The following is a 23473-nucleotide window of genomic DNA, read 5'->3' on the forward strand; positions in this document are numbered from 1 at the left end:
TGTTCATTTCTTTCCAAAGCAAATGGGAGGAAAATTCCCAAGTGCTGTTTAAGAACAAGGCTCATTTCTGAGCACCTGTAAATCTTGGGGCTGAGTGGGACTGGGGAGTTTCCCTTGAACTGCTGGAGGCATTTGCTGTGTTCTGGAGGCCACTCTTGCTTATCTGCCCACACAGACACAGGTGGGGTGGGTGTGCCAGTGTTCACAGGGGTCTCAGGTTGAGGGAAGAGACGAGGATCTGACTCCATGTTTCAGAAGGCTGATTTATTATTTTATGCTATATATTATATTAAAACTATACTAAAAGAATAGAAGAAAGGATCTCATCAGAAGGCTGGCTAAGAATAGAAAAAGAAGGAATGATAACAAAGGTTTGTGGCTCAGACAGAGAGTCTGAGCCAGCTGGGCTGTGATTGGCCACTAATTAGAAACAACCACATGGGCCAATTAAAAATCCACCTGTTGCATTCCACAGCAGCAGATAACCATTGGTTACATTTTGTTCTTGAGGCTTCTCAGCTTCTCAGGAGGAAAAATCTTAAGGAAAGGATTTTTCATGAAAGATGTCTGTGACAGGGTGAGTTCTGGATGGGCCTGGGGCTGCTCTGCTTTGCTGTGCTCTCTCCCCAGCAGCAGCGACTCGAGGCTGGATCTGCACTGGGGATCCCTGGCTGTGCCCAGCTGGGAGGTGGCACCCTGTGGTTTGCCACGTGCCTGGCTGGAAATGCTGCCCTGTGACCTCTGCTGACCCTTCTGCCCTTTGTGCTGCAGGTGCAAGGAGCTGAAATATGGGAAGGACCTGCCCCAGATCTCCATCATCTTCATCTTTGTGAATGAGGCGCTGTCGGTGATCCTGCGCTCGGTGCACAGCGCCGTCAACCACACCCCTGCCCACCTGCTCAAGGAGATCATCCTGGTGGACGACAACAGTGACGAGGGTGAGCAGCACTGGCAGCTCCAGCTTGGCCAGGAGGGGCTGGGTTTGGTCTGCAATCTCCTGGAGGGTTCCTGTGGAAGGGCACGTGGGGTGAGGGGGTGGATGTGCTGGTGGCACAAAACTCTCTGCAGCTTCTCTGGTGAGGAACAGGGTCAAAGCACAGTTAATTCTGAGAGAGTTGTTGTTTGAAAATGTAGCTGGGAGCTGGAGGGTGAAGGAAAGCAGAGAGCCATCTGACCTTTCCCTTTAGTACCATCCAGGAGCTCTGGTCTCAGGGTGTCCTTGTTTCTGATAATAACTTTGGTTGTTGCAGATAGGCACCTCTAAATATTTGCCAAGACAAGAGCCTGGAGCCCAGAGGGATTTCTGCTCTGGCACCTCCCAGGGGTGTTAACGGAGATGTTTCCTCTGTGTGTGCCTCAGTTTCCCTGCTGTAAAATACCATCCCAGGCTTTATAGATGGCTGGTGCTCTGCAGGGACCCTCATTCCCTGAGTTCTGGAACAGGAAAGATGAAGAGGAGGAAATAATCCCAGCTCACCCATCCAGGTCAGGTCCTGCCACAGCCTGGAGGGGATGTTTGGTTTCCCACATTACACACAGGTGTCCTTTGGTTCAACCTGCTCTCAATCAGTGTTGTCATTCCTTCCCTTCTGGCTTTTGATAAGACGGAACTGAAGGAAGCATTTTCAGACTCAAATTCTTCCAAGAATCTTCTTTTTTTTCTCCCAATATCAACTCAGACAATGTAATCAGGACAGTTAAAATCCTTGTGAAGGACAGCAAATAGTTAAGTGACTTTGTTTACTGCCTTCTTCAGTTGTGCTCTGTTTTCATCCTTTTAATGTTATTTGAAAAAAATTAATGCAGGAGCGCCATGGATGCTGTGATTGGAGGGAAGAGCAGGGCAGGGAGCAGGGTGTGGAGCGCTCATTTTCAGAGGGAGCTGAGAGCGCTGCCTGTGAGGAGAGGAGCTGGTGCACAGTGAGCTGTTCAGGCTGCAAACACAGGCACTCAAACACCACAGTGATGAGCACCACACAAAGCTGATGAGTTCTAATCACCAGTAAAGGAATCAGGAGGGCAGGTGGGAACCACAGCAGCTCCAGGGCAGGGGCTTGGATGGTGCCAGGGTGAAGCTGTGGGATTTCAGAGCTGTGAAGGGGAGGGCAGGGGAGGTGCTGCTGGGGTATCCCACAGTGCCCAGCACCTGAAATACCAGAATGAGAGGCTCCTTCTCCAGATTTTATCCTATTAATGGGGCAAAGAGAAGAACTCTTTCAAAGAGAAGCCATTGGTGATAATCACTGAGCTTCTCCCTCATTTCTGTGCACAAAGGATGTGTTTCTGAACAGCCTCTTCCTTGCTCAGGGTGAGGCTGATGGTGAGCCAGGTGCCCTGGAGACACTGGAAAAGCACAGGACAGCAAAACAAATCCTTCCTGTATTGTCTGCAAGGCCAGGTCTGCAGCTGGCAGTGAGGATCAGGGTGGGATCCTGTACCCACTGTGGGATGGCAGGGCACCCCTGGGGTTTGGCAGGGTTGGGGCAGAGGGGTGCCCAAAGCTTGGACTGTGTTCAAGCACTTCCAGCTCTGGGCTTTCACAGAATCCCAGAAAAGTTTGGCTTGGAGGGGACCTTAAAGCCCATCCAGTGCCACCCCTCCATGGCAGGGACACCTCCCACTGTCCCAGGCTGCTCCAAGCCCTGTCCAGCCTGGCCTTAGACACTGCCAGGGTCGTGTTGGGTTGTGTTGGAGTGTTGGGTTGGGTTGTGTTGGAGTGTTGCGTTGGGTTGTGTTGGAGTGTTGGGGTTGGGTTGCAGTGTTGGGGTTGGGTTGCAGTGTTGGGGTTGGGTTGCAGTGTTGGGGTTGGGTTGCAGTATTGGGTTGCAGTGTTGGGTTGTGTGTTGCAGCGTTGGGTTGGGTTGCAGCGTTGGGTTGGGTTGCAGCGTTGGGCTGTGTTGCAGCATTGGGGTTGTGTTGCAGCGTTGGGTTGGGTTTTGTTGCAGTGTGGGGTTGTGTTGCAGTGTTGGGTTGTGTTGCAGCGTGGGGTTGTGTTGCAGTGTGGGGTTGTGTTGCATTGTTGGGTTGGGTTTTGTTGCAGTGTTGGGTTCTGTTGGAGTGCTGTACAGCACCAGGGAGGGAGAGGCAGGGAGATGGCCCCAACTGATGGACAAGTTCAAACATCCTGGGCACAAGGTGGGAAAATCCCAGTCTCCTGGCACAGTTAGGCTGCATCCCACCCCGAGAGTGCTTTGGTGGGAATCAGGAGTGTCCAGGGTCCCTCATGGTGGCTCAGGGCTGTGCTGAGGGTTGGACATCCCTGAGGAGTTCTGGCCTCAGAAATGTTGGGTGCACCAGGAGTGTGGGGTGAGGGCTGAGGTGGTGTCATCAGCTGGGAGGGTGAGTTAATAATGCCAGTGTTCTGCTGCTGAGGCTTTGCAGGCCTCATGACAAATGAGATTTTTAAGGAGGGATTTGAAGGAAGATAATGAGGTAACTTGGCAGATGTTTATGAAGAGCTCCTCCCAAGCGTGTAATAATCTACTTTTCCCATGTAAAAGAAATTATACAAACCAGAACGTATCTCTGGGACCATGTGCTCCCTCTCAGCATCCTGGAGGAGCTGCAGTGACAGCCAGGAATTATTAATGGCAATAACATTGTCACAGAGTTCCCACTAATGGTGGGCAATCATTCTGAGCAGCAACAGCAGCATCACGGAGTTGATGCTTTGGATATTACAAACAAAGTCATCATAATAAATAGATTTGGCTTCTACAGGAAAATAATTACAGGAAAATAGTGCCTCATGAGCTCTCAGATTTAGAGATGAATCCTGGAGGATCAGGCAGAGGATGGGGCTGTGTGGGTGTGACTTTGGAGGCTGTGATTGAACAAGAAGGAATTTCTTCAGCCTCTGTGGGAGCAGCCGTGTGGGAGTGAGGGACAATTCCTGTGGCTGCAGCCCAGGAAAAGCCTTTGGAGGCTCAGCTGTGTAACCTGAGAGAAGGTTGGCTCCAGGGAGCAGTGCCCAAGCCCAGAGCTCTGCTGTCCCCTGGGTCACCAGAAGCAGCTTTGGGGAAGTTGCTGAAGGCTCAGGACAGTCCCTGGCTGGGCTTTGTGTGGGTTTGTCAGGGGGCAAGAGGAACCACAGCAAATCTGGGTAACTGAAGAACAAAGCACCAAATATTAACAGAGATTTCCAAATCAAGTTTTGAGATTAGCCCCAGGGGTGGAGGCAAGAGCTACCTGCCCTGCCCACCTGGCTCTGTGCCCTCCAGGTAGAGCTGTGACAGCCAGGAGCAAAGCCTGGTGCTGCTGTGAGGTTTTCAGGCTGGAACAAAGAGTTTCTGAAGCCTCATTAGACACTCCCTGCTCTCAGCTTTGTTGTACAGCACAGCACAACACAAAAGTGTGCAGTGAGAGATTAAAGTTAATGAACACCAGCATTCTGATGCTTTATGTCTGAGCTGTAAATAGATAAAAGATGCCAATGTAATGTAACAGGGAAAAAAAATCCCTCCTTGAAGGAGCAAGCTTGGGGAGTTGTAGCTTGAACCCCCTTCTCCCTTGAGCTGCACATTACACTTCATAAAGACTCTTTTGGAGGCTGCTTTTGTTTGTGCTTGTTGCAGGGCTGTAATTCCAAAGGCAGCGTGCAGGTTGTGTTTGGGAGTGATAACGAGGTTCCCTGGCTGGGGGAGGATGCAGCCACGTGCCCCTGAGATGCTCTGTTATCTCACAGCTGCACACTTTGTCTGTCTCTGTTGCTTAATCATCACCTGCTTTTTTTTTAAGTTGTTGTTGTGTCTTTTAGCGTTTTTAATCTGGGATAACATCTCTTTGAAAAGCAAACCTCTCGGAATACAGGAAACCCTCTGGATAAAAGGCTGTTTAAAGGGGCTGGCTCCACCAGGGGAGACATGCTCAGGGTTGTAATTTACCTGGGTCTGGTACTCCAGGGATCCCCTCCTTGTTGTGCTCATTCCAGCAGCAGCAGCACCTGTGCCTCGATCTCCTGGGAGCTGCCTGGGTGTTTGTGCTCAGAGGGAGCTGCAGGAGCTGAGCCACATCCCAGCCTTTCCCAGGGCTGAGCATGGGGTGTTTAACTGGAGCATGGGGTGTGTCGTGGTTTAGGGCAAATTTGGAGGAGAATTTCCAAATTAGGGCCCCTCCAATAAGCAAACCCACACAGCCCCTCTCCCCAACTGGTTCGGGAAGGATTCCTTGGAGAGGAGTGGAAAGAAGCTGTTTATTTAACAGGCACAGCACCCCCCAGCACACAGAATGAACAATTCCGGATGACACCGCTCTGACAAAGATGACAAATTCAGAAAGTCTCTCTTGGGGGGGTGGTCACTCTGTTCTCAGTTCCTCCGGCGCTGGGGCAGCTGCTGCAGGCCACAAGGTGCAGACTCTTGGTGTTTCCCAGGTCCCAGTCTGGAGCAGGTTCGAAATGGTCAGGAAAAGGAAAGGAGAAACAGTCCAGGAAGAAATTTGGACAGTTTAGCTAAACTAGCTAATGAGCAAAAGCAAGCAGAAGCGAAGCAAGCAAGAGCGAGAGAGAGCAAAGGAAAAGCAAAAGCAGAAAAAGCAAAAACCACAGTCCCTGGGTCCCGCCAGGCTGATAAGAAAACCAAAACAAAACATTCCCTCTTCAGAGCCAGTCTTAAAGGTACAGAACATAATATCCAACATTGACAGAACACATGAATGGGGATACAAGCATCATAACGGCACCCTAGGACAGGGTATTTAACTCGGGCCGAGAGAAGGAGCTGATGCAGCCTGAGCATGGGGTGTTGTTTCACTGGAGCTGACCTGGGCTGTCCCACTGGTGCCCAGCTCTGAGGCTCTGTGAGGAGAGCAGCAGAGCAGCACAGGGTGGGTTCCTTGGTGTGAGAGACAACTGCTCACTTTGAAAATTTAAAGAGGTTTATTAAACCTTAACAAAAATACAACAAAAGACTACACAAGGAAAAAGCTGCAGCACTGGGAACTGCCCCTCATGCACACCACATGGCCAGTTCATCTTCAAGCTGGGTGCTCAGTCTTTTATACCCCTGGGGGTTGCATCAGCCAGCCCTGTCCCTCCCAGAGTCTGTCAGTCAGCTCTGCTTTGCCATTTATCAGTGCAGACTGCTTTGTACCTGCATTGGAGCTCAGGTGTTGCCATGCCCACCCCCTGAGCACCCCAAGCTTTTCCATTCCCAGCTGCCCCATGCACGGGACACCTGTGCAGCTTCTTTGTACCTGTGCTAGACAGCCCAGGCTGTCTGATGGCAACAATACAGGGGGAAAGGGAACTGTGGGGAGAACAGAAGCCATCTAAACTACACTAACATAACTGTGCATCACTAAAGCTTCTCTTAATATTCACACAATGGTTATCTTTTAATTGTGAGAGCCAATCATCTCATTATCCATCTATAACAGTTGGGGTGTCTGTGCAGGACAGGAGCTGGGATCCTTCTGGGTCCTTCCAGGTCCCTTCCAACTCAGGGTATTCTTGATTCTCTGTGGGGTTTTGCTGAACCAAGTGAGCAGAGGCTGGAGCTGCATGCCCTGACTGGGACCAGCTTTCCCTGGGAGAGCTGACTCATCCCCTGCTCCCCTGTCACAGTTTCCTCTTGTCCAGCTGAAGGTAAAAACCTTCAGAAACTCCCCTGGCTCTGAGTCTCCCTGAAAAGTGTTCACGTGTATTTATTGCCTGTTGAAGGAGCTGCTTTAATGATTTCCTGCAGAAATCCCAGCCCTGATGGCTTTGGAGTTTCAGGCAGGTGACAAAGTGGGACAGGGGTGCCTGGGGTCTCCCATGGCCCTGGAGCACTCCCAGCCCTGACCCCTCCATGGTTCTGATAATACCTTGGCCTCTGTAGGCTTTTCCCACCCAGCTGAGCCTGGCAAACACAAGGATGTTTTCCTTAGGGGTGTGGAGGTGTGGTCCTCTCCCAAGGACACCTGGCCAGTGCTGCACAAGGAATTCCCTGCTCTTGGTAAATCCTTGAGCTTCTCTGGTGCTGCTGCTGGTCTTTGTTCCTCTCTCTGTGTGGCCACAGGCAGTTCCCACCTTTAGTTCTGGGGGCTACCACAGCATGTGGAGAGGTTTGGGCAGGATTTGGGGTGGGGATGTGTCTGGGTTTGAAAAACCAGGTGTCTGCTTAAGAAAGGCGGGACCCTCCCCTGAAATGGAAAATGTAAACCCCCTCCCTCTGAATTATTATAATTTTGAAATTAAGGGCCCTCAGGCAAAGATATGGGAAGAGGAATAACAGTTCTTTATTAGGAAAATTAAAAATACAAAGGCAATAGTTAAAAAAACCAAAACAAAACCAAAAAAAACCACCAACAAACAAACCAAAACTCCACTGCCAGAGTGAGAGCAGTCCCTGTCCCCTGTGTGTCAGGGGTGGCCCAGCCCCATCCCATGGGGGCTCAGCCCTCCTGCAGTGCCAGCTGTGGCTCTGCTGGAGCAGGGATCCTGCACAAGGGGGGAGTTTTCCTCTGCAGCTCCAGGGCTGCTGCAGATGGGCCTGGGCTCCCTCTGGCCATGCAGGGCAGCAGAAGCTGCTCCTCTGGCAATGCCCTGGGCAAAGGCTGCTGGGCTGTGCCAGGCTCACATTGGATCCAGGTAGGAATGCTTGGCTCCTGCCCTGGGCAATGCAGCATCTCCCCATGGGATGCTGGAATTGGATCAGCCCTGCAGGGACACTCAGTGGCCATGGACAGCAGAGATCTCCTGCAGGGAGGATTGGCTGGGGGAGAGATCAAGAAAACTGCCCCAAGAACAGCAGAGAACTGCCCCAGCTCTGACACATGGAAATAGAGTTCACACCCCCAGCCACATTTTCAGCCTCAGACAGGATGGAGCAGTGGATGTTTCTGTGCTTGCATGGGCTCATGTCCATGGTGGAGTTACTTGGCACCAGGTGGTTCCATTTCCCTGCAGCTCCATTTCCCAGCTCGTGTAGGTGACAAAACAGTTTGTAACAGATAACATAAATCATTGCAGCTGGGCTTTTTAATGGAGCAACAGGTTCATAGGATTTGAGTTCCTTGGACTTGCCCTTTAGGGCAGATCAATAGGGACAGATGGAAACAAAAGGCAGGATTGAAATTGAACCTTTTGGCATTTCCAGGAGCATTTCTCTCTGCAAATCTTGTTGGGAAGCAATGGCAGAGATCGAACCTTCCAGAGTGCATCCTGAATAAACAGGGGTGCTGTGCTCTGAGGGAGGCTCCAGTTCCTCAGAGGATGCCTGAGTGTGTGAGGGAGGAGAGCCATGGGGTGCAGGAGAGAAGGGAGTCTCCACTCTGGATTGGAGTGAATTCCTGGTTGTGCAGCCCCTGTGGATGCACCAGAGGAATCCTCAGGAGTACTCCTCTGGTCAGGGAGCAGGAGGGGAGCTGGGGGCCACTGCTCTGTTCCCATCCTGGCTCCTGACCTCTTTACATGCAGAGTCCCAGTTTCTGAGCACCAGGCTGGTTGTCCTGGCTCAGGCTCTCATGGATGTTGTCACTGTCAGCCCTGTGCCAGGCAGGGCTGGCAATGGCAGCGAGTCCCTGAGCTGGAGGGGCTTTGTCCCTGCTGGAGTTTGTGTGGAGTCCTGGGAGGAGCAGATCCAAGGGCCAGGCTGCCCCTGTGTGTGACAGCTGCTCTCTGCTGCTGTCCCTTGGTGCAAATCACAAACCCCTGGAGTTCTGTTCTAGGCCTCCCAGCTGTCAGAACCCAGGACATTGCTCTGGCTGCCCTGGAGGACTCCAGACCCTGGCAGGGGCTCAGAGACCTTGGCACAGAGTCACAAACACCTGGGCCTTCAATCTTAGCCCATGGAAAAAACTACCAACCTTGTGTGAAGATTTAGAAGCCACAAGAGTTTGAGTAGAATGATAATGAATTTATCACAGGGTGAAAAAGTAGAATTTTGGGGATTTAGAATGGGGGTCCAAGAGGCAAGATGGAGGAATCTGGGCATGTCCTGTCCTTCTTCTTCTTGTCCTCCATCTTCTGCTGGGATGGTGACACTTCTGGATTGGTTTAGAGTAGAGACAGACTGTCTAACATAGGTGATGGGTATTGGGAAATTATTGTAAATAAAGTATACACAGTTCCTAGTATAAAAAGCCAACAGCACCCCAAGGGCAGGGACTGTGCCACAACCCGACCTGCTGGACAGATCTCAGCAGGTCAGAGAAAGAATGGAGCAGATAAGAGACAATAAACAACCTTGAGAATGAGAACCGACTCAATCCTGACTTCTTCAGTCATGGGGCTGGGAAAAAGAGACTTTCTGCCACCTCAGGGGTCATCTCAGCACCAGAGACCTCATCACCCAACCTTCCTGGTGCAGCTGGGACCTGCTGTGAAGCAGCTGGGCAGGAAACACTTCCTGAGCTGACAGGTGAGCAGCCTCAAGGTCAGCAGCAGCTCTGCAGGTGCTGAGGCTGGAGCTGGGTGTTCTGACAGTGCAGGGCACTCAGTGACTGCTGGCTGAGGGAAACGTGGGCTAAAATCAGGGATAACTTCACCTGACTTGGATTGGGATGAGATCTGGGAGTCAGTGATGGTTTCCAGAGCTTTGAGCATGTCTGGTCCCACAGGATCAGCATCCCCAGGGGCAGAGGAGCTGTGCAGACACTGGGGTTCCCACTGATGCTTCTCCACACAGCCACATCAGCCCTGCTGCTTCACCCAGGCCAGGACTCACAGGATGTTTGGACAGGAGTTTCTCAGAGAATTTAATTGTCCAAGGCCAGGCTGGACAGGACTTGGAGCACCCTGGGCTATGGAGGGTGTCCTTGCTCATGGCAGGGGTGGAATGAGATGAACTTTATCCCAAATCATTCTGGGATTCCTGGAAAATGGCATTTCACTTTTGTTACCCAACAATGGATTTTCCACTCCTGCACTTCTGGGTGCTTTGGGAAATGAAACCCAGAGTGCACCCCTCTGAGTGCCAGGGATGTGTCTGATCACAGGGTGCACCCCTCTGAATGCCAGGGATGTGTCTGATCACAGGGTGCACCCCTCTGAGTGCCAGGGATGTGTCTGATCACAGGGTGCACCCCTCTGAATGCCAGGGATGTGTCTGATCACAGGGTGCACCCCTCTGAGTGCCAGGGATGTGTCTGATCACAGAGTGCACCCCTCTGAGTGCCAGGGATGTGTCTGATCACAGGGTGCACCCCTCTGAGTGCCAGGGATGTGTCTGATCACAGGGTGCACCCCTCTGAGTGCCAGGGATGTGTCTGATCACAGCAGAACAGGGCTGTGCTCTGTGCCCTCTCCTCCCAGAGCTGCAGAACAGCTCAGAAGGGTCAGGTTGGCCCAGCTCAGGAAATGTCAGCTCTCCCCAAAATCTGTGTGCTGAGCCTGAACAGAGCAGAGGCAGGAAGCAAACCTGGCAATCCTGTGAGGCTGTGCAGGAAAGCCTTGGAGAGAGGGCCTGGAACTGCATTTCCCACTGTGGGCACTGCTTTTTTCTCTGGGTGCTGCTCCAGGTGGGCAGCAGCCCCTTGGGGACACCTGTGTCACACACTATGGGACAGGCCCCTGGGGACACCTGTGTCACACACTGTGGGCAGGACAGGCCCTGGGGACACCTGTGTCACACACTATGGGACAGGCCCTGGGGACACCTGTGTCACACACTATGGGCAGGACAGGCCCTGGGGACACCTGTGTCCCAGCTGAGGGCAGGACAGGCCCTTGGGGACACCTGTGTCCCACACTGTGGGCAGGACAGGCCCTGGGGACACCTGTGTCCCAGCTGTGGGCAGGACAGGCCCTTGGGGACACCTGTGTCACACACTATGGGCAGGACAGGCCCTTGGGGACACCTGTGTCCCACACTGTGGGCAGGACAGGCCCTGGGGACACCTGTGTCCCACACTGTGGGCAGGACAGGCCCCTGGGGACACCTGTGTCCCACACTATGGGACAGGGCACCTGGGGACACCTGTGTCCCACACTATGGGCAGGACAGGCCCCTGGGGACACCTGTGTCACACACTGTGGGCAGGACAGGCCCTGGGGACACCTGTGTCATGCACTGTGGGCAGGACAGGCCCTGCCCTGTGCCAGTGAGCAGGGTCAGGGTGGTGCCAGCCACGGGCACCCCTCCCATCCCTGGTGCCATGGCACAGGTGCTGCTCTGGCCCCTGCTCCCCCCAGGTCACTGTGCCCCTGCTGGCACCAGGACACAGCAGGCAGTGGCTGTGGCTGCCTGGGGACATTCTGGGCACATTCTGAGGAGCTGCTGTCCCAGCCAGGGCTGGGCACAGGGGGCTCCCAGGGCTGAGCCTGTGCTGCCTGTGAGCTGTGACATTACAGCTCCTCTGTTCCACTGGAGCTTTGCTCTGCTTTGAGCTGCTCAGACAATTCCCCAGGGCAGTTCTCAGGTTTTCCTTCCACTGAGACTCCACCTCCAATGTGGAGTTTGTTTCAATCACTCTGGTGCAGTGGTGGTCTGCTGCATTACTGACTTACCTGCTGCCAAAGCCACGTGAGATGCCAAGTGCTGGGCTTGTTGGGCTTCATCTGTCTAAAAAATCGGTGTCTTTGTCTCCCTAAAACCATTGGGGAGAGTTGTTGTCTCCATAAAATCCTGGTTTTGCTCTGAGTGGCTCAGCACGAAATGGAAGTTGCTGAGTTATGGATGTGTGTGATGCAGATGCTTGGAATTGAGGAAGGGGCTCATTTGCTTTATTCTTTTTATTCCCACTTCAGCATAAAAGAGAAAGGAGGCTTTGGGGAAATGGAGATGTGAGGGAAGCGTCCCAGAAAGGCAGCGTGGAGAAAGCACATTTACTGTGCCTGGGTGGAGGCGTGGCAGGGAAGGGAACAGAAAATCCTTTTCCTTTGAAGATTTCAAAGCAGATGAGACTTGCTGTTTACTCCTTTGCTCTCCATTGTGTGTTTCCTTCATGTGGGACCCCACGTGTTCTCATGTGTCTTGAGGATTTTATCATGTGGATGATTAATGGTGACTTTTTTTCCCTCCTCTTTATTTTTATTCCAGGAGAGAGAAAGAGAGTGCAGTGAAGGGTAGTAGACTATAATTTGAGGTCACGGATCATATCTTCATTTTCTGCAGTCCTGAAGCCTCATAGGGATGAAAGATACTCTCAGGAGCTGCTTTCATGGAGTTGAGAGTTTGTGTTGGTGCCCAGTGGCTTTGCTGGGCTTTCAGAGCTCCTCTCTCCAGCAGACCTTTGAGCATTGAGCTGGTGCAACAGGCACTGAAAGGACTGAGGCTCCTCTGGCAGGGAGCTGGCACTTTTCCAAAGGGTTGGAAAAACACGCTGGTGTTTATCCTTTATTGTAACCTTCCATCTGCTTCCACCTTCAAAGCCCTCTGGGTCTTTCATGCTCAGATCTTGTACCCTGGAGGATTTCTGTGCTGCTGAGGGCTGCAGGTCCCTGAGGGTCTCAGGCACTGCTCACACAGGCCTAGGAGAGCAGCACAGGGCAATGAGGTGCACTGAACACCAGATACGTGGTGGGAGGATCTTCTGAACAAAGCCAGAATCCCTTTCATGCCCTCACAAAAGCAAGGGGAATTTCAGCTTTTCTGGTGGCAAAACAAACAGCAAGTGCCAAGTCTGTAGTGGTGAGGCTGAGTGAAGAGGGCAGTGAAGCTCAGACATGGTTTTGATGTCGTTTGAGTCACTTTGGGTGAGTTTTGCAGCATTTCTAGCAGCGCTTTCACCTCAAGCCTCCATCAGGAGTTCAGAGTGCTGCTGTATGCTGGCCAAGGGTGATGACTTTCCATCTTTGTGTTTCATTTCCATTTCTTTTAGTGCACAGGGCTGTAAGCATCTGAGGTGGCCCACGGGCTCCTCAGTGGCTCTGGGCCACCTTGAGCCCCTCCTGTGTGGGTTGTGCTCGGTCCCTCTTGTGCAGCCCAGCATTGCTGGAGCCCAGGGGATTGATTGTGTCTCTCAGTGCAGGGTGCAGGGTGTTCCCCAGTGCACCAGGGTGGGTTTGTTCCAGCTGGGAGCTGTGTCCCTGTCCCACAAGGATGCAGTTTGTTTGAGGGGGGTCCCTGGGGCCCCCCTAAGCTGGGTGTTCACTGATAGCAGCAGGCAGGCAAGGAGACTCCACTCAGCTCCTGAGGGTGCTGATAGATGAGGGTTTGTTGGGGTCCTGCCCCTGGCAGCAGTGTGGTTTCTGAGGGAGAAGGGGGTACTGGAATATTACCAATATTGCTGGATGGGATGTGCCTGAGCTTGTCTGGCCCTCGGTGCTGAACCAAATAGCGGCAACTGTGGTGTTTCACCCCACAGACACCTTTGGCTGGCTGGGTGTGTGGTGTTTCACCCCTCATACACCTTTGGCTGCCTGGGTGTGTGGTGTTTCACCCCACAGACACTTTGGGCTGCCTGGGTGTGTGGTGTTTCACCCCACAGACACTTTTGCCTGCCTGGGTGCTGCAGTTGGCACGTGGGGACAGGTCCAGGCCTGCAGGAGCTCTGGTGGTGCTGGGATGGAGCTTTCCCCCATAACAGGGGCTGCTCCTCAGGTTTCCCTCTGCCAGAGAAGCTTTCAGGCGATGGTGAAGGAAAGGAGTCGGTTCTGATGGAGGGTTTGGATCCAGAGCTTTATTCTGGCCCTCAGGCCTCTGAATGCAGCACCAGCTCCCACAGAACTCCCTGAGCCCGTGGCTGCTGCTCCTTTAACCCCGGGGAGAGGGCAGGGAAGGGGCAGGGAGCCACCAAGCAGGGACAGGAGGGGAGGGACAAAGGGACAAAGGACACCTGGATGGCCCAATGCCCCCCAGGGGTAGAGGGCATCCTTTGGATCTGCCAATCACTCAGTGCCCTTCTGGAATGCCAGGACTGACAGACAGTGCTGGGAGGGGTCAGGGAGGGGAAAGGAGAGGTGACTGACACACCTGGAAGGGAATTATCAGGGGAGGGACCAGGTTCTGAGGTAAACCATGAAATCACAACCCAACAAGGGAGGAAGTGGGAGGGAAGGGGAGGGAGGAGAGGAAAAGCCTAGGGAGCAAAGGGCCAAGAGAGCTTCTGGTCTCCCTGGCACAGCCTAACAGGGAGATTGAAGGTGGGCATGAATCAGATTTGGGCCAGTGGGATTACAGATCCATGATCCTGCAGGGGAGGGTCACAGGCCTGGAATAAACCCTACATTTTCCAGGGGTGAGACAGAGCAAACCATTGAACTAAAATGTAACACCCCAACCCCACGGGCTGTGTGTCCCTGTCCCCAGAGGAGCTGAAGGCGCCGCTGGAGGAGTACGTCAACAAACGCTACCCGGGGCTGGTCAAGGTGGTGAGGAACCAGAAGAGGGAAGGGCTGATCCGGGCCCGCATCGAGGGCTGGAAGGCTGCCACGGGCCAGGTCACCGGCTTCTTCGACGCCCACGTGGAGTTCACTGCTGGCTGGTAGGTGCTCAGGGGCTTGCTGAGGGGGGCATTAGCCAGGGGAACACCTCTCCTTTTGTGTCCTGTAAGAACCGTGTCTGGCCAGGCTGTTTGGGTCCAATCCAGCTAGCTATGGACCCCAGCCCACACCATCTTCCATGGGTGAAAGCAGAAGATCAGAAGTGCTCTTCTCCATGTGGGGACAAATGTCCTCTGTTTATTGACCAGTGAGGAGACACCTCACACTCTGGTGACTCCCCAGGTGGGAAAAGAGGGCACTGCCTCATGGCAGGAGACTTTTATACCTGGGGAATGGGGGCAGAGGAGGACCACAACCAATGGGATACAAGTGGGAAGGGGAGAGGGGAGAGGTAAACCAGGGGAGAGACCACCAGGGCTGACACCTGGGGGGAAAAAAGAGGGAAACCATGTGGCCATAGGATACAAATCTTGTGAACAGTGCAAATTACCAAACACCCAGTGCAAACAACGAAATAACTATTTAGTGTAATACAACAGTGTCCCTACAGAATAGCACACAGGTCCTCTGGCTTATTGTCCCCATGTGTCCCTACAGAATGGCACACAGCTCCTCTGGTTTATTGTCCTCATGTGTCCCTACAGAATGACACACAGGTCCTCTGGTTTATTGTCCCCATGTGTCCCTACAGAATGACACACAGGTCCTCTGGTTTATTGTCCCCATGTGTCCCTACAGAATGGCACACAGGTCCTCTGGTTTATTGTCCCCATGTGTCCCTACAGAATGGCACACAGGTCCTCTGGTTTATTGTCCCCATGTGTCCCTACAGAATGGCACACAGGTCCTCTGGCTTATTGTCCTCATGTGTCCCTACAGAATGACACACAGGTCCTCTGCCTTGCTAATCCTTCTCCAGGATTCCTTCTACATTGAATGGCATGGTGGGAATGTATGAGGAGAAATTTTCCATGCCCTTGTTCCTTGTAATCCTTCTCTATTCCTTCCCTTCGTGTGTGCGCTTTCCCTGCTCCCTGTTTATGTTTTTCAGGATGATTTCCCATTCCCTTAATTCCTGCAAGTTGAAAAAAGCCCAGGCAGCAAGGGAATGTAGGAGAAAGGGTTTCCCACTTCTGTGCCCATTGCTGGATCCCAGAGGGGAAGGCTCAGAGGCTCTGGATTGATTTGTTTCCTCTGCTGCTGGGAATAAGAGCAGAGGTGCAGAAGCAGCAAAAGGTGTTTCATAAGGATTTTTTTTCAGAGAGGTTTAGAACATTTGAGCTCAAGTGGCTTAAGTTTGAATCTTTGTCATGACAGGAGCCTGAAAGGGATTTTTTTTCCTTTAACCAAGTGTAAAAAGGAAATGGTCCATGTTTAGAAAAGTGGAGGTGGAAGAAGCTAAACTTGTGTTGAATTTTAACACAGTAAAAGCCACAAAAATCCCTATTTGCAGCTGTTAAAGGCAGAGTTGTGCACAGCTATTGAATCCTTTTTAATGACAGTGCAGCTGAAGGGGGTATTTTAAGAGCTGTTTGTTAAGTTGGGATCTGTATTCCCAGTTGAACATTCCTCTTTCTGGTCACTAAATCCTCATACCTGATTCACTGAGTAGCTCCCATTGACTGAGCTGTTGAAGCTCTTTCCTAGGGGTAGAGAGGAGACATTTCTGCAGTGTGGGCTTGGCTCTCCCTGAGTTTCCCACCCACTGCTGTTACTGGGAGCGCTGGGAGTGCCAGTTCCCCCAAATTCCCCCTGGTGTGGGCACTGACCCCAGGGCACTCGCTGGCTCTGGAGCTGCAGAGGTGAGGCTGAGCACACCCCCTGCTCTGAACACGTACCAGAGATGAATTTTTTAGCTACAGAGTCATCAAACTGCATCCCAAGGAAAAAAGACCCTTCAAACAGTCCTGCTTTCCAGAATGTACCTGTTCTGCCCAGGGTTTTGGGATCTGAGGGAAGTCTGGACTAGTTCAGGCATGGTTTGAACCAAGCCCACCCTTCCTGGCCTTGCTTTACAGAAGGGAGGGTTTCCAGCCTGTGAGCCAGGTTTGTACCCAGCACAAGGAGGACATGGACCTGGAGTGGGTCCAGAGGAGGAACACGAAGGGCTGGAGCACTTGTGCTGTGGGGAGAAGCTGAGGGAGTTGGAGTTGTTCAGCTGGAGAGGAGAAGGCTCTGAGTGCATTCCAGCACCAAAGGGAGCTCCCAGGAGAGCTGGAGAGGGACTGGGGACAAGGGATGGAGGGACAGGACACAGGGAATGGCTCCCAGTGCCAGAGGGCAGGGATGGATGGGAGATTGGGATGGAACTGAGTGGAGCTGCAGTGAACTGAGGCTCTGTCTGTGCTTTGCCCCTTCCCGCAGGGCGGAGCCGGTGCTGTCCCGGATCCAGGAGAACAGGAAGAGGGTGATCCTGCCCTCCATTGACAACATCAAGCAGGACAACTTCGAGGTGCAGCGCTACGAGAACTCAGCCCATGGCTACAGCTGGGAGCTGTGGTGCATGTACATCAGCCCCCCCAAGGACTGGTGGGACGCCGGGGACCCCTCCCTGCCCATCAGGTACAGCTGGGCTGGGGACACAGTGAGCAGGGCTGGGGACACTCACTGGGTAGGGCTGGGGACATTCAATGAGTAGGGCTGGGGACACTCACTGCCCAGGGTTGGGGGCATTCACTGCCCAGGGCTGGGGACATTCACTGAACAGGGCTGGGGACACTCACTGAGCAGGGCTGGGGACACTCACTGACCAAAACTGGGGACACTCACTGAGCAGGGCTGGGGGCATTCACTGCCCAGGGCTGGGGACACTCACTGACCAAAACTGGGGACACTCACTGAGCAGGGCTGGGGACACTCACTGCCCAGGGCTGGGGACACTCACTGACCAAAACTGGGGACACTCACTGCCCAGGGCTGGGGACATTCACTGGGCAGGGCTGGGGACACTCACTGAGCAGGGCTGGGGACACTCACTGGGCAGGGCTGGGGACACTCACTGGGCAGGGCTGGGGACATTCACTGAACAGGACTGGGGACACTCACTGAGCAGGGCTGGGGACACTCACTGGGCAGGGCTGGGGACATTCACTGGGCAGGGCTGGGCACTCACTGCCCAGGGCTGGGGACACTCACTGAGCAGGGTTGGGGGCACTCACTGAGCAGGGCTGGGGACACTCACTGGGCAGGGCTGGGGACACTCACTGAGCAGGGCTGGGGACACTCACTGAGCAGGGCTGGGGACATTGAATGAGCAGGGCTGGGGACACTCACTGAGCAGGGCTGGGGACACTCACTGAGCAGGGCTGGGGTCACTCACTGCCCAGGGCTGGGGGCACTCACTGAGCAGGGCTGGGGACACTCACTGAACAGGGCTGGGGACACTCACTGCTCAGGGCTGGGGACACTCAGTGGGCAGGACTAGGAACATTCACTGCCCAGGGCTGGGGACACTCACTGACCAAAACTGGGGACATTCACTGAGCAGGGCTGGGGACATTCACTGACCAAAACTGGGGACATTCACTGAACAGGGCTGGGGGCACTCACTGCTCAGGGCTGGGGCACTCATGAGCAGCACCAGGGAGGGCAGGGAGGCATCCATCTGCTGAGGGAGCCTGTGGGAGAGCTGGACAGGGACACACAGCACACTGGAGTGGAAGGGGAAAGGGGAATGGCTTCAGACAGAGCAGGGGTAGGTGGGATACTGGAAGGAATTGTTCCCTAGGAGGGTGGGCAGGCCCTGGCACAGGGTGCCCAGAGCAGCTGGGGCTGCCCCTGCATCCCTGGCAGTGCCCAAGGCCAGGCTGGACAGGGCTGGGAGCAGCCTGGGACAGTGGGAGGTGTCCCTGCCATGGCAGGGGTGGCACTGGTGGGCTTTGAGGTCCCTTCCCACCCAAAGCATTCCATGATTCTATGAAAATGCAGGAAGATGAAGTGAGGAAGCTCCCTGGAGAGGTAGGGACAATGTCATAACCCCCACCTGCTCTGTGACATGGGCCAGGGAGGGTTTGAAGGGTGCAGGGATTTGGAAAAGGGTGTTGGTAACAAACCCACCAGGGAGGTGCAGGAGCTGTGCAGATCTGTCCAGGCTTGTGTGGAAGTGCAGGTGACAAAGTGGCTGTGCCTCAGTCCCAGTGTCCAGTTTGTGCAAACCAGGAGGAATAAGGAGATGGTTCCCATGTGATGGTGGGCTGAGGGTGGGTCCATGGAGCACAGCACTGTGTTTTCCTCAATGCAGAGTCTTTCCTCCCAGGGCAAGCTTTGGAAAAATGTCTCTCAGGCTGTTGTAACACTCCAGCTGAAGGGTTGGCAGCTCTGAAATGTGCTCCAGCCCTGCCAGGCTTCAGGGTTGGGATGAGCCCAAAGCAAGAGCAGGAGGGGAGGCTGTGGGTGGGAGCTGGGGCTGCTCTGTGTGCACAGCTCTGAGGTTTTCCCTTCACAGCCCCCAGCTATCACAGTGATGCTCTGGTCAGGAGTGGTGTCTGGCCAGGTGGGTGGGATCCACCTGGATCCTGACATGGTTTGTCTGGAGAAGCCTTGTCCTCAGGCACAGAGCAGCTGCAGGAGGGCAGATCCCTGCCTGCTGGGAATCCTGAACCCAAACAACTCTGTTTTGGTCACTGACATAATCCCTGGAAGCTGGAATTAGGTCTGTTCCCATTCACACAGAGACTTCTTGTTACTCCTTTGGCTCCCTTGTCCCAGGCAGCACATTCAGCCCTCAATGGAGGAATTAGTTTAGTTTGGAGTCAGTTTATTCTGGACAGGAGTCAGGGCTTTGACAAATAAACAGTTATTTTAACCAAATTCAGGCTGCTGGATTTGTTCAGGGAGGGCTGGGCCATGCAGAAGGCAAAGCTGAGGAACCCAAGAGCCTTTGCAGGTGAGGTGTGAGCAGAGTGGTGCTGGCAGCTCCTGCTGGAGCCTCTGGAGGGTGATAAAAGTGGATCAGCACTGCTGGGATAAACCTTTCTCAGCCAGGAAATATAAAAGGGCACAAAGAACAAACTCTTTTATTAAACTAAAGTGGTGCAGTTGGGAGATACAGGAAAGCTTTGGCACAGGGAGTGTCCCCTGTGATTGTGACACCACCCTGGCAGCTGGCTGGGCTTCAGCACCTCTCACTGGAGTGTCTGAGGAAACTGAACCCTCAATATGACATTTAAATGTCTGGTAACACCTTCTGCTCTGTTCTGCTCACAGAATGGGGTCTGAGTCTGTGCCATGCACTTTGGGGGTGGTCAAGGACAAGTGGGGCAGAGCCACGTGGGGAGGGACAGCCTTGGTTTGGGGAAGGTGTGTGATGGCAGGGGAGGTTTGCTTGGTTTTTGGAAGGTGTTTGGTGGGAGGTGAGGTGTGGTTGGTTAGTTTTTGGAAAGTGTTTGATGTTGGTTTTTGGAAAGTGTTTGATGTTGGTTTTTGGAAAGTGTTTGATGTTGGGTTTTGGAAGGTGTTTGATGTTGGTTTTTGGAAAGTGTTTGGTGGCAGGAGAGGTGAGGTTTGGTTGGTTTTTGAAAGGCAGGAGAGGTGAGGTTTGGTTGGTTTTTGGAAGGTGTTTGGTGGCAGGGGAGGTGAGGTTTGGTTGGTTTTTGGAAGGCAGGGGAGGTGAGGTTTGGTTGGTGTTTGGAAGGTGTTTGGTGGCAGGGGAGGTGAGGTTTGGTTGGTTTTTGAAAGGCAGGGGAGGTGAGGTTTGGTTGGTTTTTGGAAGGTGTTTGATGTTGGTTTTTGGAAGGCAGGGGAGGTGAGGTTTGGTTGGTGTTTGGAAGGCAGGGGAGGTGAGGTTTGGTTGGTTTTTGGAAGGTGTTTGGTGGCAGGAGAGGTGAGGTTTGGTTGGTTTTTGGAAGGCAGGGGAGTTTTGCTTGGTTGGTTTTTGAAAGGCAGGGGAGGTGAGGTTTGGTTGGTTTTTGGAAGGCAGGGGAGTTTTGGTTGGTTGGTTTTTGAAAGGCAGGGGAGGTGAGGTTTGGTTGGTTTTTGGAAGGTGTTTGGTGGCAGGAGAGGTGAGGTTTGGTTGGTTTTTGGAAGGCAGGGGAGGTGAGGTTTGGTTGGTTTTTGGAAGGCAGGGGAGTTTTGCTTGGTTGGTGTTTGGAAGGTGTTTGATGTGAGGGCAGGTGAGAAGGCTGAGGGTGGTGAGCTGAGGAGTTTCTGAGCTGAGGAAACTCCTGTGGGGAGCTGGAGGGTTGGGTGCTCATGAAGAGATGGAGTGGGGAGGTCAGGACCTACACCAGGAGGATTTTGGTTCTTTAGGGTGTGTTTCCCCAGGCTCCCCAGTATGAACCAGCTCAGGGGTTTCCAATGAGCCAGGAGTACGTGGGCTCACAGGGATGTTGGACACTTCTCACAGCTCTATTTCTTCTCTTGCTTTGGTGCTGAGAGCCAGAGGTGCTGCCTGGGGTGGATCTACTGCTGCAGAAGGGAGGGGTTTGCTCTGGGACGTGGCTCCTGCTGACCAGCAGGTCCTGTTAGGTAGTTCTGGTGCTTGTTTTATCTTAAAGTAATGTAGGGATGGTGCTAAAATCTGAGCAGGGCATTGAGCATCACATCTCTGCATTTCAGCTGGTGGCAAACAGTGGCAGGAGGAGCTGGGAGAGGTTTTTATCTGAGGTTCCCACAACCTTGGTGCACCCCTCACATCCCTTTTGGAGATGCCCTGGAGCAGGGGATGCCCCATTATCCCCAGCCAGGCAATCCCAGGGATCTGCCCCTCAGCTCTGGGCACTGCTGAGAGGAAGGAACAGGAAAAAGAGATCAGAGCAGGGTTCTGGAGACACCTTTGTTAAAGGCATCTGAAATGTGGATTCTGTGCTGAGGTCTCAGGGGTTTGAGGGAGCAGGGGAAGGACACAGCCCTGAGACACCCAGGAACCTCCCAGCCATATTAAATAAAAACATGCAAAAACACTGAAATAACATTTTCATGTTAAAGCACTGAGATAACATTGCCAGCAGGCCCTGGGGAGGATCAGGAGGAAGATAAATGGGCAGTGTCCCCAACAGGAAGCTAATGACACGTGCTGTCCTGTTGTGTACCCACACACAGAGCAGAAATAATGACTGCAGTTATTTCTTTGTCACATCATGCTCTGAAAATCCTGCACTTGGTAGCAATGCTTGCATGGAAGGGATGCAGTGCAGTGCTCCATGTAATTATGCATGGATTAGAGGAAATTTGGAAATTATAGCATACAGAGGTACATTAGTTTTTAAGAGATACTTTAGGATAAAAGGGTGGGAGTTGAAGTAAAGCAGTTTATTCCCTATTTTGGGTTTACTCTTGGTGCATGGGGACTGTGGCAGCCCCAGGAGGAATTCCCTGCCCACCAGGGCTGCTCCAGCCCTGTGAGCCCAGAGGTGACCAAATACAGTCAATGGGGACTGGAGACAGAATATGGGAATGTTTTGGGGCAGATTTCTCTCGTGGCTAATTCCCAGATATGATTATCCAGGCAGAGAGCTGATGGCCTCTTTGAAATGAAATTTGTCTAAAATATGGCCCAGTCTCAAACTGGCTCCAGGCTCCTGCTTTATCCAGTAATATCCTGCAAGAAATAGCCTCCCTTAATCCCTGGGAGAAATGCTGCTGTAATACCTGGGGTCTGCAATGCATCAGCTGTTGTATTTTTGTCACCTTAACCTTTAAAATGCTGATACACCAAAGATCCCCCAATCTCAGCACTAGCTGGGCCTGGGTTCACAGCCAGGCTTTCCTTGCCAGGCCCTGCCTGCCTCTGTGCAGGAGATAAAATTGTGATTGCAGGGTAATGGATCATGTCTGAATTAGCTCTGCCAGAAGAGGCAGACAGAAAATGAGGTTTAAAATGGTCATCACAGAGATCCTGATGTCCAGCAGAGTGAGCTCCTGCAGAGCTGGTGGCATTTCCTGGTGCTGAGCTGTGTCAGGAGGGGATCTGTGCCTGCATTCCATGCCTGGATGGGCTTTGCTGTGGAGATGCAGCCAGGATTTATCCAGATATTAATGACAGACATTGGTCAGAGTTTGCTGAGGGTCCAGAAAACCTTTGAGGCTACAAAAAATGGAAGAAAGCTGATGCTTTCAGGGTCCTGTGAGAAATCCAAGTGAGCTCTTTGGAGATGCTGTGAAACAGCAAATGGATGACCTGGTCCTGGGGTATCCCATGGTGGGATCCAGCTTTTTAGCATCTTCAGCAATCATTTGTTTCCCACTGCCAGAACATGAGGTTCATTGAGGTTCATTGAGGTCTGTGAGGTTCATTGAGGTCTGGAGCTTGTTGTTTCACTGGTGTGAACCCCAGAGCTCCTCCTGCCTGACCTGGTTTGGTTGTGTCACACCAGCTTTGGTCAAAAAGCTGCTGAAATCTGGAGATCTATGGCTCCTTGTGCTGATGGTGCTTCAGGGGCAGCCCCAGGATTTGTAATTACAGCTGTGAGGTATTGATGGCTCCAGGAAAACAAGGAATGCTCTCCTGCCCTGGGTCTCATCCAGGAGCCACAGAATCACTGGGTTGGAAGAGCCCTTGAAGATCACAAAGTCCAACCCAGCCCCAACAGCTCAACTCAACCCTGGCACCCAGTGCCACATCCAGGCTTTGTTAAACACACCCAGGGAGTGAACACTGAGCAGCCCTGGGCTGAGGGACACCCAGCTGAGCAGGGAAAGGGGCTGGACACATGTTCTGCTGCAGGAATGAAAGGGGCTGGACACATGTTCTGCTGCAGGAATTGTCATAGCTGAGCTCTGCTGCCTGGTCCTGCTGTCACTGCAGTCAGAGAGCCCCTGGGGCTGCAGAAGCTCTCCAAAACCCTCAGGTCCAGCCCTGAGCACGTGCCCCACACTGGGATGTAAGAGCTGAAATGAGGGATGTGGGACTCCAGGCAGCTCTTCAAAATGCAGTTTATTATATCCAAAATGCAGTTTATTGTATCCAAAATGCAGTTTATTGTATCCAAGAGGTTACAGCAGCCCAGGGTTGTGGGTGACAGAGCTGTGCCCACAGCTGTCAGCTCCAGCTGCAGGCAGGCCTGGACACCCTTTGGTTTTGGTTACATTGCATTATAGACTTTTCTTTGCTGAGCATCTTCATACAGTAGAACCAATCTATACCTTAACTATTATCTATAGCCTATCATAGCTACTGTAATTACCATATTCATGTCACTGTTCTCCAATCACTAACAGTCAGTACATTAC

At 52.8% G+C, this 23473-nt stretch overlaps 1 protein-coding gene across 2 annotated transcripts in view; it reads left to right on the forward strand.

The window, feature by feature from the left end:
- GALNT17 (polypeptide N-acetylgalactosaminyltransferase 17) overlaps positions 1 to 23473 on the forward strand; it is a 256132-nt gene that overhangs the window by 82565 nt on the left and 150094 nt on the right. For both annotated transcript variants that reach the window (XM_054647141.2, XM_077188550.1), the window contains exons 3-5: positions 772 to 938; positions 14172 to 14346; positions 16670 to 16867. In XM_054647141.2, coding sequence (XP_054503116.1) covers positions 772 to 938; positions 14172 to 14346; positions 16670 to 16867 — 540 coding nt within the window. The remainder of the gene's footprint in view (positions 1 to 771; positions 939 to 14171; positions 14347 to 16669; positions 16868 to 23473) is intronic.

Source organism: Agelaius phoeniceus, chromosome 20, assembly GCF_051311805.1.
Source record: "Agelaius phoeniceus isolate bAgePho1 chromosome 20, bAgePho1.hap1, whole genome shotgun sequence".
Classification (NCBI taxonomy): domain Eukaryota; kingdom Metazoa; phylum Chordata; class Aves; order Passeriformes; family Icteridae; genus Agelaius; species Agelaius phoeniceus.